The sequence below is a fragment of the Heterodontus francisci genome, chromosome 4 (genome assembly GCF_036365525.1).
Source record: "Heterodontus francisci isolate sHetFra1 chromosome 4, sHetFra1.hap1, whole genome shotgun sequence".
NCBI lineage: Eukaryota > Metazoa > Chordata > Chondrichthyes > Heterodontiformes > Heterodontidae > Heterodontus > Heterodontus francisci.
Genome location: NC_090374.1, coordinates 93,191,908 through 93,209,203, shown reverse-complemented (window position 1 = coordinate 93,209,203; position 17,296 = coordinate 93,191,908). Strand labels below are relative to the sequence as shown.

The 17,296-nt window shown below is 44.5% G+C and overlaps 1 protein-coding gene across 1 annotated transcript in view; it reads right to left on the bottom strand.

The window, feature by feature from the left end:
* LOC137369147 (aminopeptidase Q-like) overlaps nucleotides 1-17,296 on the bottom strand; it is a 249,146-nt gene that overhangs the window by 12,770 nt on the left and 219,080 nt on the right. The window contains exon 18 of the mRNA XM_068029875.1: nucleotides 14,404-14,544. Coding sequence (XP_067885976.1) covers nucleotides 14,404-14,544 — 141 coding nt within the window. The remainder of the gene's footprint in view (nucleotides 1-14,403; nucleotides 14,545-17,296) is intronic.

Here is a 17,296-nt window from a genome sequence, read left to right as displayed (position 1 = left end):
TTGATGCCATACTCGGTCAAATGCTGCCTTGATGTCAAGGGCAGTCACTCTCACCCCACCTCTTGAGTTCAGCTCTTTTATCCATGTTTGAACCATTGCTGTAATGAGGTCAGGAGCTGAGTGGTCCTGAAAGAAACCCAAACTGAGCATCACTGAGCAGGTTGTTGCTAAGCAAGTGCTGCTTGCTAGCGCTGTTGACATCTTCCATCACTTTACTGACGATTGAGTAGACTGATGGGGTGCTAATTGGCCGGGTTGGACCTGTCCTGCTTTTTGTGTACAGGACATACCTGGGCAACTTTTCACACTGCTGGGTAGATGCCAGTGTTGTCGCTGTACTCGAACAGCTTGGCTAGGGGTGCGGCAAGTTCTGGAACACAGGTCTTCAGTACCATTGCTGGAATGTTGTCAGGGCCCATAGTCTTTGCAGAATCCAGTGCTTTCAGTCGTTCTTGATATCACGCAGAGCGAATCGAATTGGCTGAAGACTGGCATCTGTGATTCTGGGGACTTCAGGAGGAGGATCATCCACTTGGCAACTCTGGCTGACGATTGTTGCAAATGGCTCTGCCTGATCTTTTGCACTGATGTGCTGGGCTCCCCCATCATTGAGGATGGGGATATTTGTGGAGCCACCGCCTCCAGTTAGTTGTTTAATTGTCCACCACCATTCAGGACTGGATGTGGCAGGACGACAGAGCTTAGATCTGATCCGCTAGTTATGGGATCGCTTAGCTCTGTCTATCGCATGCTGCTTATGCAGTTTGGCATGCAATTAGTTCTGGGTTGTAGCTTCACCAGGTTGACACCTCATTTTGAGGTATGCCTAGTGCTGCTCCTGGCATGCCCTCCTGCACTCCTCATTGAACCAGGGTTGATCCCCGGGCTTGATGGTAATGGTAGAGTGGGGGATATGCTGGGCCATGAGGTTACAGATTATGGTTGAGTACAATTCTGTTGCTGCTGATGGGCCGTAGTGCCTCATGGATGCCCAGTTTTGCATTGCTGGACCTGTTCGAAATTATCCCATTTAGCACGGTGATAGAGCCACACAACACAATGGAGGATATCCTCAATGTGAAGACAGGTCTTTACCTCCACAAGGACTGTGCAATGGTCACTCCTACCAATACTGTCATAGACAGATGCATCTTCAGCAGGCAGATCGGTGAGGACGAGATCAAGTATATTTTTTCCTTTTGTTGATTCCCTCACCATCTGCCGTAGGCCCAGTCTAGCACTTATGACTCGGCGAGCTCGGTCAATAGTGGTGCTACCGAGCCACTCTTGGTGATTGATGTTGAAGTCCCCCACCCAGAGTACATTCTGTGCCCTTGCCACCCTCAGTGCTTCCTCCAAGTGCTGTTCAACATGGAGGAGTACTGATTCCTCATCTTGGTGGTGGGGGGGGGGGGGGGTGGGGGGGGAGCGCAGTAGGTGGTAATCAGGTTTCCTTGCCTATGTTTGACCTGATGTCATGAGACTTCATGGGGTCTGGAGTCTATGTTGAGGACTCCCAGGTCAACTACCTCCTGACTGTGTACCACTGTGCTGCCACCTCTGCTGGGTATGTCCTGCCGGTGGGACAGGACATACCCTGGGATGGTGATGGCAGTTTCTGGGACATTGTTTGTAAGGTATGATTCCGTATGACTATGCCAGGCTGTTGCTCGACTAGTCTGTGGGACAGCTCTCCCAACTTTGGCACAAGCCCCCAGATGTTACTAAGGAGGACTTTGTAGGGTCGACAGGGCTGGGTTTGCTGTGGTTGCTTCCAGTGCCTAGGTCGATGCCAGGTAGTCCGACCGGTTTAGTTCCTTATTGGCTTTGTCGCGGTTAGATACAAATGAGTGGCTTCCGAGACCATTTCAGAGGGCAGTTAAGTGTCAACCATATTGCTGTGGGTCTGGAGTCACATGCAGGCCAGACAATTTCCTTCCCTAAAGGACATTAGTGAACGAAATGTTTTTTTACAACAATCGACAATGGTTTCATGGCCATCATTAGACTAGCTTTTTTAATTCCAGATTTATTAATTGAATTCAACTTCCACCTTCTGCTGAGGTGGGATTTGAACCCGTGTCCTCAGAGCAATACCCTGGGTCTCTGGGTTACTTATCCAGTGACAATACCACTATGTCACTGCCTTCTCTTAATGCTTTGTCTTTCACCACAACCATTAGCACTCCCTTTGCTTTTTGTCCCATGACATCTTTGTCATGTAATCTCTCCTGCTTTCTGTCCTATCACACACCTTCCCTTTTGTTCTCTTCCCCACCCCATCTCCCTTCACTTGCTTAAAACCTATTACATTTCTAACCTTTGCCAGTTCTGATGAAAAGTCACAAACTTGAAACATTAACGTTGCTTCTCTCTCCACAGATGCTGCCTGACCTGCTGAGTATTTACAGCACTTTCTGTTTCTATTTTGGATTTCCAGTATCTGCAATATTTTGCTTTTATGACAGCACAGACATGTCTCCGCTGATGTATCCACTGAGGTGTGACTGATAGTAATAATATGATTTCAGGATAGTGACAAGCGCAGAACAAAAATCTCAGGTCTAATTGCATTTGCGAACTTCTCTTCCTTATCTGAATCATATAGCACTATTGGAAACTTCAAAGGTATTCCCAGCAATGTCACTTTGTATAATACGAATTAAATGGCAAAAGCAATTAAGACTTATGATGAATAATATTGACAGGAAGAAAAAAACAAAAATAAAAAAACGGTCCAGCAAAGCCAAAGCATGGAAAAGTGTAGCAAAATTTCACAGGAAATGAAAAAAAAAAATTCTAAATGGAATTATACAACATTAGCCTATCTTTAAGAAGCCTAATTGAAAAGGCTACACCGCCATGCCCCAAATTCATATGAGAGAGATGGGCAGCGCCTGAACCAAAGTCAGCAAATTCAGCAAGGACTTCATTTCAATAAATATACTATATAAATGTTGCCTCCCTGGTGCCAGGGTCAAGGATGTCTCTGAACGGACAGGGGACATTCTGAAGGGGGAGGGTGAACAGCCAGAGGTTGTGGTACACATCGGTACCAACGTCATAGGCAGGAAGAGTGACGAGGTCCTGCAGGGAGAGTTTAGGGAGTTAGGTAGAAGGTTAAAAGACAGGACCTCAAGGGTTGTAATCTCTGGATTACTCCCTGTGCCGCGTGCCAGTGAGGCTAGAAATAGGAAGATAGTGCAGCTAAACACGTGGCTGAACAGCTGGTGTAGAAGGGCGGGTTTCAGATATCTGGACCATTGGGATCTCTTCAGGGACAGATGGGACCTGTACAAGAAGGACGGGTTGCATTTAAACTGGAGGGGCACAAATATCCTGGCTGCGAGGTTTGCTAGCGTCACTCGGGAGGGTTTAAACAAGTGTGGCAGGGGGGTGGGAACCAGAGCAGTAGGACAGCAAGTGAAATAAATGAGGGGGAACGAGTAAATAAGGCCAGTAAGACTACGAGGAAGAGCAGGCAGGGAGATGTTGCGGAGCACAGCGGGACTGGTGGTCTGAAGTGCATTTGTTTCAATGCGAGAAGTATAACAGGTAACGCAGATGAACTTAGAGCTTGGATTAGTACTTGGAACTATGATGTTGTTGCTATTACAGAGACTTGGTTGAGGGAAGGACAGGATTGGCAGCTAAATGTTCCAGGATTTAGAAGCTTTAGGCAGGATAGAGGGGGATGTAAAAGGGGTGAGGGAGTTGCATTACTGGTTACGGAGAATATCACAACTGTACTGTGGGAGGACACCTCGGAGGGGTCATGCAGCGAGGCAATATGGGTGGAGCTCAGGAATAGGAAAGGTGCAGTCACGATGTTGGGGGTTTAACTACAGGCCTCCCAACAGCCAGCGGGAGGTAGAGGAGCAGATATGTAGACAGATTTTGGAAAGATGTAAAGGTAACAGGGTGTAGTTGTGGGTGATTTTAACTTCCCCTATATTGACTGGGTCTCACTTAGTGCTAGGGGCTTGGATGGGGCAGAATTTGTAAGGAGCATCCAGGAGGGCTTCTTGAAACAATACGTAGATAGTCCAACTAGGGATGGGGCTGTACTGGGCCTGGTATTGGGGAATGAGCCCGGCCAGGTGGTCGAAGTTTCAGTAGGGGAGTATTTCGGGAACAGTGACCATAATTCCATAAGTTTTAAGGTACTTGTGGATAAGGATAAGAGTAGTCCTCGGGTGAAGGTGCTAAATTGGGGGAAGGCTAATTATAACAATATTAGGCAGGAACAGAAGAATTTAGATTGGGGGCGGCTATTTGAGGGTAAATCAACATCTGACATGTGGGAGTCTTTCAAATGTCAGTTGATTAGAATCCAGGACCATCATGTTCCTGTGAGGAAGAAGGATAAGTTTGGCAAGTTTCGGGAACCTTGGATAACGCGGGATATTGTGAGCCTCGTCAAAAAGAAAAAGGATGCATTCGTAAGGGCTGGAAGGCTAGGAACAGACGAATCCCTTGAGGAATATAAAGACAGTAGGAAGGAACTTAAGCAAGGAGTCAGGAGGGCTAAAAGGGGTTATGAGAAGTCATTGGCAAACAGGATTAAGGAAAATCCCAAGGCTTTTTATACGTATATAAAGAGCAAGAGGGTAACCAGGGAAAGGGTTGGCCCACTCAAGGACAGAGAAGGGAATCTATGTGTGGAGCCAGAGGAAATGGGCAAGGTACTAAATGAGTACTTTGAATCAGTATTCACCAAGGAGAAGGACTTGGTGGATGATGGGCCTAGGGAAGGGAGTGTAGATAGTCTCAGTCATCTCATTATCAAAAAGGAGGTGTTGGGTGTCTTGCAAAGCATTAAGGTAGATAAGTCCCCAGGGCCTGATGGGATCTACCCCAGAATACTGAGTGAGGCAATGGAAGAAATTGCTGGGGCCTTGACAGAAATCTTTGCATCCTCATTGGCTACAGGTGAGGTCCCAGAGGACTGGAGAATAGCCAATGCTGTTCCTTTGTTTAAGAAGGGTAGCAAGGATAATCCAGGAAATTATAGGCCGGTGATGCTTACGTCAGTGGTAGGGAAATTATTAGAGGATTCTTCGGGACAGGATTTACTCCCATTTGGAAACAAATGGACTTATTAGCGAGAGGCAGCATGGTTTTGTGAAGGGGAGGGAGTGTCTCACTAATTTGATTGAGTTTTTTGAGGAAGTGACGAAGATGATTGATGAAGGAAGGGCAGTGGATGTTATCTATATGGACTTCAGTAAAGCCTTTGACAAGGTCCCTCATGGCAGACTGGTACAAAAGGTGAAGTCACACGGGATCAGAGGGGAGCTGGCAAGATGTATACAGAACTGGCTCAGTCATAGATGACAGAGGGTAGCAGTGGAAGGGTGCTTTTCTGAATGGAGGGATGTAACTAGTGGTGTTCCGCAGGGATCAGTGCTGGGACCTTTGCTGTTTGTAGTATATATAAATGATTTGGAGGAAAATGTAGCTAGTCTGATTAGTAAGTTTGCGGACGACACAAAGGTTGGTGGAGTTGCGGATAGTGATGAGGATTGTCAGAGGATACAGCAGGATATAGATTGGTTGGAGGCTTGGGCGGAGAAATGGCAGATGGAGTTTAATCCGGACAAATGTGAGGTAATGCATTTTGGAAGGTCTAATGCAGGTGGGAAGTATACAGTAAATGGCAGAACCCTTAGGAGTATTGACAGGCAGAGAGATCTGGGGGTACAGAGTGGATAGTCAGAAGCTTTTTCCCAGGGTGGAAGAGTCAGTTACTAGGGGACATAGGTTTAAGGCGTGAGGGGCAAAGTTTAGAGGGGATGTGCGAGGCAAGTTCTTTACACAGAGGGTGGTGAGTGCCTGGAACCTGTTGCCGGGGGAGGTGGTGGAAGCAGGTACCATAGAGACGTTTAAGAGGCATCTTGACAAAGATATGAATAGGATGGGAATAGAGGGATACAGACCCCGGAAGTGCAGAAGGTTTTAGTTTAGGCAGGCATCAAGATCGGCACAGGCTTAGAGGGCCGAATGGCCTGTTCCTGTGCTGTACTGTTCTTTGTTCTTTAAATGTGCTCACACTTACAAGTAGTACAGACTCATTTTCTTTCCCCAAGTTGTGCCTCAGAAAATTAGGAGCAACATAATCCATAAGCAACATAAGCAAGGCAATAAACCTACTTCTGATCCAGATTCACCATCAGTGAAGCTCTGCATCATCAGCAGAGCCTCATAACATAAGGGCTTAATTGTCAATCTTAGACAGAGAGGCCTGGGGTAGGAACAGGAAATTATCTGGTGAAGTAGGGAATTCTCTTTCCGAGCTCATGACTAATATAAAATTGTTCTGCTCGGGTAGAGGGGAAATTGCTCCACATCTAGTTGTGATATAACTCATTTAGGAGTGCTTAAAGGTTTTCCATTCTGCAGCAATAACAACCCTCTCAGCTGATGACCTAAAGAAAGAAGAGTAGGCAAGAATGTAAATGAGAAAGTGATAGTTAGGCAATGTCAAACCTGGGCTTTTGAAAACTGAGGCAAGTCAGCAGTTCAGCAGTTTGAGATTCTGAGGACAAATGAGTTGAGTGTTAATGAAGAAAGTGTGCATTGATTGGGTCTTGGCTTCTAACGTATGACACTTTGAGCCTAAAAAAAAGACAGGAGAGTTTGTCAATGGCCGAGGCAGTATTGATAAATTAGAGAAATGAAAAATGTTGCAATGCAGAGGAGTTTTGAAAACCAGAGTTGGTAAAATTTTTTCTTATGATTTTATTTTTAATTGGCCTCAGGTTTGAAGCATTATATCATGTTATAAACCTGTAATTCTTCAAGGTTTTCCATAACCATCAAATATATCACACACAGAAACAACTTCACAATATCTGTTTCAATATATCTACAATTGTTTGAGTAAAGTATTTTATAATAACAATAAATGCTTGCCATGCTTTTATTCAATGTCTTCATATTTATTAATTAATTAATGATTAGTTTTATGCAAATAAATACCTCTAAATACCTCAGTCAGCGACATATTTGATTGTTATGGAAAACCTCTAAGAATTACAGGTTTATAACTTCATATAATGCTTAAAAACTGAGGCCATTTAAAAATAAAATTATAAGACAATATTTTGCCAACTCTGGTTTTCAAAACTCGTCTGCATTGCAACATTTTTCATTTCTCTATTTTATCAATACTGAGAGATAGAGGATAATGAAGGAGAGAGTAAGGCCTATTAGAGATCAAACAGGGAACCTATGGGTGGAGGCAGAAGATGTTGGCATGGTTCTTACTGAATACTTTGCCTCTGTCTTCACAAAAGAGGGGGATGATGCAGACATTATAGTTAAGGAGGGGGAGTGTGAAATATTGGATAGGATAAACATGGAGAAAGGAAATATTCAGGTGTTTTGCACCTTTGAAAGTAGATAAATCACCAGGCCTGGATGAAATGTATCCCAAACATAAAAGCAAAATACTGTGGTTGCAGTTGTTACGATCAGGTGAGAAGGGGTCGAAAGGCTCCCCTCTTGTCCCTCTCCTTGTTTGACTGCAACAGAGTTTATTCTTTTTTAAACAGTGGATGTGCTTACCAATTCAGTGAGTGTTTAACCCTTTATGTGTTATGATCATAAAAGAACCAATTGGACAGGTTTTCTTGAGTTTCAACAAGAAGTTTAAACAAGAGTTTAACCAAGGCACCTTAGACAGCACCTTCCAAACCCGCGACCTCTACCAACTAGAAGGACAAGGACAGCAAATACATGGGAACATCACCACCTGCAAGTTTCCCTCCAAGTCACACACCACCCTGACTTGGAACTATATCGCCGTTCCTTCACTGTCGCTGGGTCAAAATCCTGGAACTCGCTTCCTAACAGCACTGTGGATCTACTTACCCCAAATGGACTACAGCGGTTCAAGAAGGCAGCTCACCACCACCTTCTCAAGGGCAATTAGGGATGGGCAATACATGCTGGCATAGCCAGTGACGCCCACATCCCATGAATGAATAAAAAAAACCTTAGAATCAAAACCCGAGTTAAGTATGAGTACAACTAACACACACACACACACACACACACACACACGTTTGGATGCAGTACAGTCCAGAACAAATAAAAGTCCCTGGCTGTTAGAAATGGCCCCCTTGGTTCAGGGTTTACTTGGAGACAGTGAAGTGGCTTTCTCCCCATGATCTCAGTCTGTAGTAATGATAGACTTGGATGTTCTGCAGTCGCAGATAGGATTCGTAATTTGCAGTATTACCTGGAGAGAGAGAGAGAGAGAGAGAGAGACCTCCCCGCTGGGGTCCTGTACTGATTAGCTCTCAAAGCTTGTTTGCTGTGTGTAACAGAAACTCCAAATTTTCACACAGACTGGGGAGACTGTCACATGATTCTCTCAGTGTATTCTTTTTTCACTTTAATGAGATCCAAGGCTAAGAATCCCAATCTCTCTCAGGTCTTATTGATTCAAAGTTTACCCCCTAGAGGTTCGTCTCCACTAGTGTGAATGCTCCAAGATGGTTTTGAATGTCTTACTAACGAGGGCTACCAAATCATTCACTCAACTGTTCAAGCCATTGTTCTGGATGAGAGCTATTTAGCAATGCATCTCCACTTCGAAGCCTTGGAATGTGAGGTATTTCAATGCAAATTGTGGTGGCCATCTTAGCTGTCAATTTTTTTAAAGTTTCATGTAGGTTTCCAACCAATGAATTAAAATAATCATTCAGCATAGCATGTTTTTCATGACACATTTCAAGGCCCCAAAAACTCCTTTCAAGTGAAACAGGGATTTATTTATACTTCCTTCAATTTGGAATACAGTATTTGCTTGACGCAATGTGCTCCCCTCTACATTGGGGAAACCAGATGCAGACTGGTGACTGCTTTGCGGAACACCTCTGTTCAGACAGCAGGCATGACAGCGAGCTTCCTGCCGCTTATCATTTCAATGCTCTACCTTGCTCCCACTCTGACCTCTCTGTCCTTGGCCTGCTATAATGTTCCAATGAAGCTCAATGCAAGTTCAAGGAACACCACCTCATCTTTCGACTGGGCACTTTACAGCCTTCTGGACTCAACATTGAGTTCAATAATTTTAGATCATAACCTCTGCCCCATTTTTTTATATCTTTACGTGTTTTTTTTTGTTGGTTCATTTTCTCTCGCCTCTTGCTTTTTTTTCTTAATTCCTTTACTTCGTGTTTGGACAGTTGCTATCCTGCCATTCACACCTCATCCCGACACATATTTTGTTTCATTACTTATCCCATTACCACTCCCTTTGGATTTGTATCATTAAACCTTTTGTTACTTAATCTCTCCTGCCCTCACTCTACAGACCTTCCCTTTTGTTCTTTTCCCCGCTCCCCCTTTCACTTGTTCAAAACCTATTGCATCTCTAACTTTTCCCAATTATGATGACAGATCACAGCCCTGAAATGCCGGATGGTGGTGAGGGAGTGGCGTAAAATGGAGCGGGAGGCTTTCCCGACCCGCTCCCGCCTCCGCCCCCCCTTTATGAAGGGCAGGGGTGGGGGCGAAAAACAGGTTGCCCGCCCCAGGCCAATCAAGGCCCTTAAGTGGCCACTTAAGGGCCTTCGCCCGCCTCAACGTGGATTTTATGTGTGGCAAGCAGGCATCCTGGAGCCGGGAAAAGGCACCTGGGAAAAGCAGGTCGCTTCTCAGCGTCCTGGCGGTGGACCCTGATAATCGGGCACAGTGTGCCTGATGAGGGCCGCCTCCGCTTCCCCAACCACCCCCAGGACCCAAAACACCCCCCTTCCCCCAAACAACCACCCTTGCCTCGCTGGGGCCCGACCAATTACCCCCAGTGAGGCAACCAAAACGTGCCTTAAATCCCGGCTCCATGTCTTCCTCTGCGGTCAGCTGGGCTGCAGTCCCAGCAGTTGCCACCGCTCCCAGTGGTGCTGTTGAGACTAAGAGCTGCTAGCCCGCTGATTGGCCGGCCGCTGATTGGCCGGCAGCTGAATGCGGCGGGACTTCCTCCCTCAAGTGGGTGGAAGTCCCGCCACGGAACAATTAAAGCCTGGGGACCTGTAAAAATGCGGGACGGATCCTCAGGCGAAGCGAAAGCGGGATCGCCACCAACTTTTACGTTGGTGGCCAGCTCCTGTCCGCCCAATGTAAAATCCAGCTCTCTGTTTCTTTTTCCGCAGATGCTGCCTGACCTGCTGAGTATTTCCAGCATTTTCTGTGAAATATATCCCAGGCAGCTAAGGGAAGCAAGGGAGAAAATATCAGAAGCTCTGGCCATCATTTTCCAATCCTCTCTGGCTATAATTGTGGTGCCAGAGGAAAGCTAACATTGTACCCTTCTTTAAAAATGGAGAAAGGGATAGACCAAGTGAGTACAGGCCAGTCAGCCTAATCTCAGTGGTGGGCAAATCATTGGAAAAAGTTCAAAAGGACAGGATAAATATTCATTTAGAAAGGCACAAATTAATCAAGGACTGTCAGCATGGATTTGTTAAGGGAAGGTCATGTCTGACTAACTTGATTGAATTTTTTGAGGAAATAACAAAGAGGATCAATGAACATAGGAACATAGAGAGATAGCAACAGGAGTAGGCCATTCAGCCCCTCGAGCCTGTCCCGCCATTCAATGAGATCGTGGCTGATCCGCGACCTAACTCCATATGCCTTTGTCCCATATCCCTTAATATCTTTGCTTAACAAAAATCTATCTATCTCAGATTTAAAATTAACAACTGTTCTAGCTTCAACTGTTGTTTGTGGGAGCGAGTTCCAAACCTCTACCACCCTTTGCATGAAGAAGTGCTTCCTAACATCTCTCCTGAATGGTCTGGTCCTAGTTTTTAGACTGTGCCCCCTAGTTTTAGAATCTTCAACCAGTGGAAATAGTTTATCTTTATCTAGCCTGTCTTTTCCTGTTAATATCTTGAAGACTTCAATCAGATCACCCCTTAACCTTCTAAATTCTAGCGAAAACAGGCCTAATTTGTGTAATCTCTCCACGTAACTTAACCCCTGTAGTCCAGGTATCATTCTTGTAAACATACGTTGCACTCCCTCCAAGGCCAATATATCCTTCCTAAGGTGTGGTGCCCAGAACTGCTCACAGTACTCCAAGTGGGGTCTAACCAGGGTTTTGTACAGCTGCAGCATAACCTCTGTGTCTTTATACTCCAATCCTCTGGATATAAAGGCGAGCATTCCATTAGCCTTTTTGATTATTTTCTGCACTTGCTCGTGACATTTTTAAGATCTATGCACCTGAACCCCCAAGTCTCTTTGAATATCCACTGTACTTAACCTCTTCCCATTTAGAAAGTACCCTGCTCTATCCCTTTTTGGTCCAAAATCCAATCCCACCACCACCGACGCACAGTGGCAGCAGTGTGTACCATCTACAAGATACACTGCAGCAATGCACCAAGGCTCCTTAGACAGTACCTTCCAAACCCGCGGCCTCTACCAACCAAAAGGACAAGGGCAGAAAATGCATGGGAACACCACCACCTGCAAGTTCCCCTCCAAGTCACACACCATCCTGACTTGGAACTATATCGCTGTTCCTTCACTGCCGCTGGGTCAAAATCCTGGAATTCCCTTCCTAACAGCACTGTGGGTATACCTACCCCACATGGACTGCAGTGGTTCAAGAAGGCAGCTCACCACTGCCTTCTCAAGGGCAATTAGGGATGGGCAATAAATGCTGGTCTGGCCAGTGACACCCACATCCCATGAATGTAGACTGCAGGAAGATAGCAGTTGGGCAGAGAAGTGGCAAATGAAATTCAATCCAGAGAAGTGCAAGGTAATCCATTTGGAAAGGCAAACAACGCAGGGGATTACACAATAAATGGTAGGATACTGGGAAGTATAGAGGAATAGAGGGACTTTGGAATGCAAGCCCACAGATCCCTGCAAGAAGCTGGACAGAATGGTAAGGTGGTTAAGAAAGCATTTGGGATACTTTCCTTTATTGGCTGAGAAATAGAATATAAGAGCAGGGAGTTTCTGCTAGAACTCTATAAAACACTAATTATGTCACAGCTAGAGTACTGCATACAGTTCTGGTCACAGGAGGGTTGTGATCACACTAGGGAGGGTACAAAGGAGATTTATGAGAATGTTGTGGTAATGGAAAATTTTAGCTATGAGGCAAGATTGGATAGGCTGTTTTTTCTTCTTTGGAACAGAGGAGGCTGAGGGGAGATATAATTGAGGTGTATAAAATTATGAGGGGCCTAGATAGAGTGGATAGGAAGGACCTATTTCCCTTAGCAGAGAGGTCAATAGCCAGGGGCCATAGATTTAAAGTAATTTACAGAAGGATGAGAGGGGAGTTGAGAAGAAATGTTTTAACCCAGAGGGTGATGGAGTCTGGAACTCACTGCCTGAAGTAACTTGCTAGAGCTTTTTGATGAGGAAACAGAGGGTTGATGAGGGTAATGCTGTTAATGTGGTGTACATGGAATTCCAAAAGGCATTTGATAACGTGCCGCACAACAGACTTGTGAGCAAAATTATAGCTCATGGAATAAAAGGGACAGTGGCAACATGGATACAAAATTAGCTGTGTGACAGGAAACAAACAGCAGTGGTTAATGGAAGCTTTCTAGTGGAGTTCCCCAGAAGCTGGTGTTAGGATCCTTTCTCCTCCAGACATATAATAATGACCTAGACATTTATGTACAGGGCACAATTTCAAATTTTGCAAATGGAAAAAATCTTGGAAGCATTGTGAAGAATGAGGAGGATTGTATGAAACTTCAAAAGGACAGAGACAGATTGTTGGAATGGGCAGACAAGTGGCAGATGAAATGTAATGCGGAGAAGTATGAAGTGATTCATTTTGGCAGGAAGAACGCAGAGAGCCAAATAAAATCAATGGTATAATTCTAAAGTGGGTGCAGGAGCAGAGGGACTGGGGTGTAAATGTGCATAAATCACTGAAGGTGGCAAGACAGGTTGAGAGCAGCTAATAAAGCATATAGCATCCTAGGCTTCATTAATAGGGCCATAGAGTACAAAAGCAAAGAAGTTATGTTAAACTTGTATAAAACACTGGTTCGGCCTCAACTGGAGTATTGTGTTCAGTTCTGGGAGCCACACTTTCGGAAAGATGTGAAGGCATTACAGAGACTGCAGAAAAGATTCACGAGAATGGTTTCAGTGATGAGAAATTTCAGTTACGTGGATAGATTGGAGACATTTGGGACCGTTTTCCTTGGAGAAGAGAAGGTTGAAAGGAGTAAAAACAGAAAGTGCTGGAAATACACAGCAGGTCTGGCAGCATCTGTGGAGAGAGAAGCAGAGTCAACGTTTCAGGTCTGTGACCTCAGAACTCTGATAAAAGATCACAGACCTGAAGTTCCGAAGAAGGGTCACTGACCCGAAACGTTAACTCTGCTTCTCTTTTCACAGATGCTGCCAGACCTGCTGAGTGGTCCCAGCATTTCTTGTTTTTATTATAGACCTGAAATGTTAACTCTGCTTCTCTCTCCACAGATGCTGCCAGACCAGCTGAGTATTTCCACCACTTTCTGTTTTTATTTCAGATTTCCAGCATCTGCAGTATTTTGCTTTTATTATAAGGTTGAGAGGAGACTTGATAGAGCTATTCAAAATGATGAGGGGTCTGGGCAGAATAGATAGGGAAAAAACGTTCTCATTGATGGAAGGATCAAGAACAAGAGGGCACAGATTGAAGGTAATTGGTAAAAGAGGTAATGGCGACATGAGGAAAAACTTTTTCACACAGTGAGTGGTTAGGATCTAGAATGCACTGCCTGAGATTATGGTAGAGGCAGGTTCAACTGAGGCATTCAAGAGGAAATTGGGTTGTTATCTGAAAAGGAGGAATATGCACGGATATGGGGAGGAGACAGAGGACTGGCACTAGGTGAATAGTTCCTTCAGAGAGCCAGCACAGATGTGATGGGATGAATGGCTTCCTTCTATGTTGTTACAATTCTGTGATCTCACTTCAAAAATACTTGGATATGCACTTGAAGTGCCATAATCTACAGGGTTACAGACCTCAAGCCGGAAAATAGGATTAGGCTAGATAGTTCTTTTTCAGCACAGGCACGATAGGCCAAGTGGCCTTCTTCCATGCCCAAATTTTTCTATGTTTTGATGTTTCTACATAGAAATTGCAATTCTGTGCTTTCCAGGCACTGATTTTCCACCCATTAAATTAAATGTATAGAATATTGAGCACTGCCGAGTACAGAATTGGAATTGCTACCCTAATGCATCTTTTTATACCAGAGTTCCACAGCAGATTTCTACACGTGTCACATCACAGTGAGCAATTGATGGAATATGTAAGGTGGAGAATACTGGATGTTTTTTAAAAAAATCATGCTTAAATGCACCCAGAAGCAGGTGTCAGATGAAACCTGCATTCTAGACTAGTTGACTTACTTAGTTTCAATAGTTTTCCAGTTTGCTCTTATGAAGTTCCATACTAATGGCAAACCAATTGGATTTGTTGCCATAAAACGAAAAACCAAGAATGAATGTTCCTGAGAGACCATTAACTCATCCAGAGAATAGTATAAATATCTGCAAAAATAAAATGAAGAGCCACAATGTTGTTATTGATTATTAGTGAGGCACAGTATATTTATTCTCAAGTTTCATTAAGTGAGTCATGACTTGAACTGTGTCACAGTCACTGTATACACGGATAGAATAGTAGTCAGAGATCCAATTAGGAACATTATGGAATTTGCTAAAGTTCAATAGGAGACGTATGAGGATCTCTGTAGGACACAGGATCTCCTGTGGCTTTGCCCACCGAGATTGAAGGCTGGTAATTCTCCAAATATACAATAATATATTATCATATTAAATATAATAGAATCCATAATATATTTAAATTAACATTTACTGAACTGACCTTACTCAATAATATATTACAATCATTCATTGGAGTTGATCCATTTTAACTGCTCTCCCACCTCCTTTTTTGCTGAACGGAGTGGGTTTCTGTCATAAATTCTGTCCTTATCTCTCCATTTGAGGTCATCCTTTCTTACAAACTTCACTGAGGTGCTTTCAGAAAGGGTGAGCAGTGAAAACTTGTTTAGCTGGGAGACAGGTTAGGGCCAAAAGACTGCCGAGATGAGGGGAGCCACCAAAAATTGTCTCAGCAGTGACAGGGTCAAAAACTTTGTCAACAGGCTGGGGTGCAAACTTGCTCAGGGGGGCTCAGGTGTGCACCAGTGCTGTTTCAGATAAGCATCTTGCATGTCCCTGTGGCTTACATTCTTTTTATGACAGTTCTGTTCCATCACCTTTCTGCTGCTACAATCCCTCTTGGTGGATTCTATGTTACCAGCATTAGTTACGATTCCACTTTCTGCATCCATGCTTCTCTTACAAATTTTTATTTATTCGTTCATTGGATGTAGGCTTCGCTGGCTAGGCCAGCATGTATTGCCCATCCCTAATTGCCCTTGAGAAGGTAGACTATATAGTTCTAAGTCAGGATGGTTTGTGGCTTGGAGGAGAACTTGTAGGTGGTGATGTTCCCATGCATCTGTGCCCCTGTCCTTCTAGGTGATAGAGGTTGCAGGTTTGGAAGGTGCAGTTGAAAGAGCCTTGGTGCAGTGCTGCAGTGCATCTTGTAGATGGTATCCACTGCTGCCACTGTGCGTCAGTGGTGGAGGGAGTGAATGTTTGTGGATGGGGTGCCAATCAAGCGGGCTGCTTTGTCCTGGATGGAGCTGCACCCATCCAGGCAAGTGGAGAGTATTCCATTAGTCTCCTAACTTGTGTCTTTCAGATGGTGGACAGGTTTTGGGGAGTCAGGAGGTGAGTTACTTGCTGCAGGATTCCTAGCCTCTGACCTGCTCTTGTAGCCACAGTATTTATATGGCTACTCCAGTTCAGTTTCTGGTCAATGGTAACCCCCAAGGATGTTGATAGTGGGGAATGCAGCGATCATAATGCCATTGAATGTCAAGGGGAGATGGTTAGACTCTCTCCTGTTGGAGATAGTCATTGCCTGGCACTTGTGTGGCACAAATTTGGGCGGCACAGTGGCGCAGTGGTTAGACCTGCAGCCTCACAGCTCCAACGACCCGGGTTCAGTTCTGGGTACTGCCTGTGCGGGAGTTTGCAAGTTCTCCCTATGACCGCGTGGGTTTCCGCCGGGTGCTCCGGTTTCCTCCCACAGCCAAAGACTTGCAGGTTGATAGGTAAATTGGTCATTGTAAATTGCCCCTAGTGTTGGTAGATGGTAGGAGAATGGTGGGGATGTGGTAGGGAATATGGGGTTAATGTAGGATTAGTACAAATGGGTGGTTGTTGGTCGGCACAGACTCGGTGGCCGAAGGGCCTGTTTCAGTGCTGTATCTCTAAAAATAAATAAAATGTTACTTGCCACTTATCAGCCCTAGCCTGGATATTGTCCAGGTCTTGCTGCATTTCTACATGGACTGCTTCAATATCTGAGGAGTCGCGAATGGTGCTGAACATTGTGCAATCATCAGCGGACATCCCCATTTCTGACCTTATGATTGAAGGAAGGTCATTAATGAAGCAACTGAAGATGGTTGGGCCGAGGACACTACCCTAAGGTGATGCTGTGATGCCCCGGAGCTCAGATGATTGACCTCCAACAACCACAACCACCTTCCTTTGAGCTAGGTCTGACTCCAAATATTGGAGCATTTTCCCCCTGATCCCATTGACCTCAGTTTTGCTAGGGATCCTTGATGCCATACTCGGTCAATTGCTGCTTTGATGTTAATGGCAGTCACTCTCACCTCTCTTCTTGAGTTCAGCTCTTTTGTTCATGTCTGAAGCAAGACTGTAATGAAGTCAGGAGCTGAGTGGCCCTGGCGGAACCCAAACTGAGTGTCACTGAGCAGGTGCTACTTGATAGGACTGTCGACAACATCTTCCATTACTACTCTTTGACCTTGTTTTTTCTAATGTTCAATTATCTTTATGCATCTTTCTGTTGCTAACACAATTTTTTCTGCTTTTATTTCTTTAAAAGCATTGAGATTGATACAGCTCAATTACAGTACTACGTACTTGTTCTGATGTTTTTAGTGATGCTAACAAGTTTGAAGGACAATTATCTGACATTTAATTAGGCTTATGTTTAGGTTGTCACGTAACATTAGGTGATGTTCTATTATCAATGTGCCATATTATGTTATGTTGACAGAACCACCTACTAGCAGAACCTTTGGAATCCTGACACCACCATAAATTTTAATATAAAATAGATGGATATATGTCTAGATAGGTATCTATTATATAGGGGTAATTTTGTCAATCTTTACTTCTGGTGTTGAAT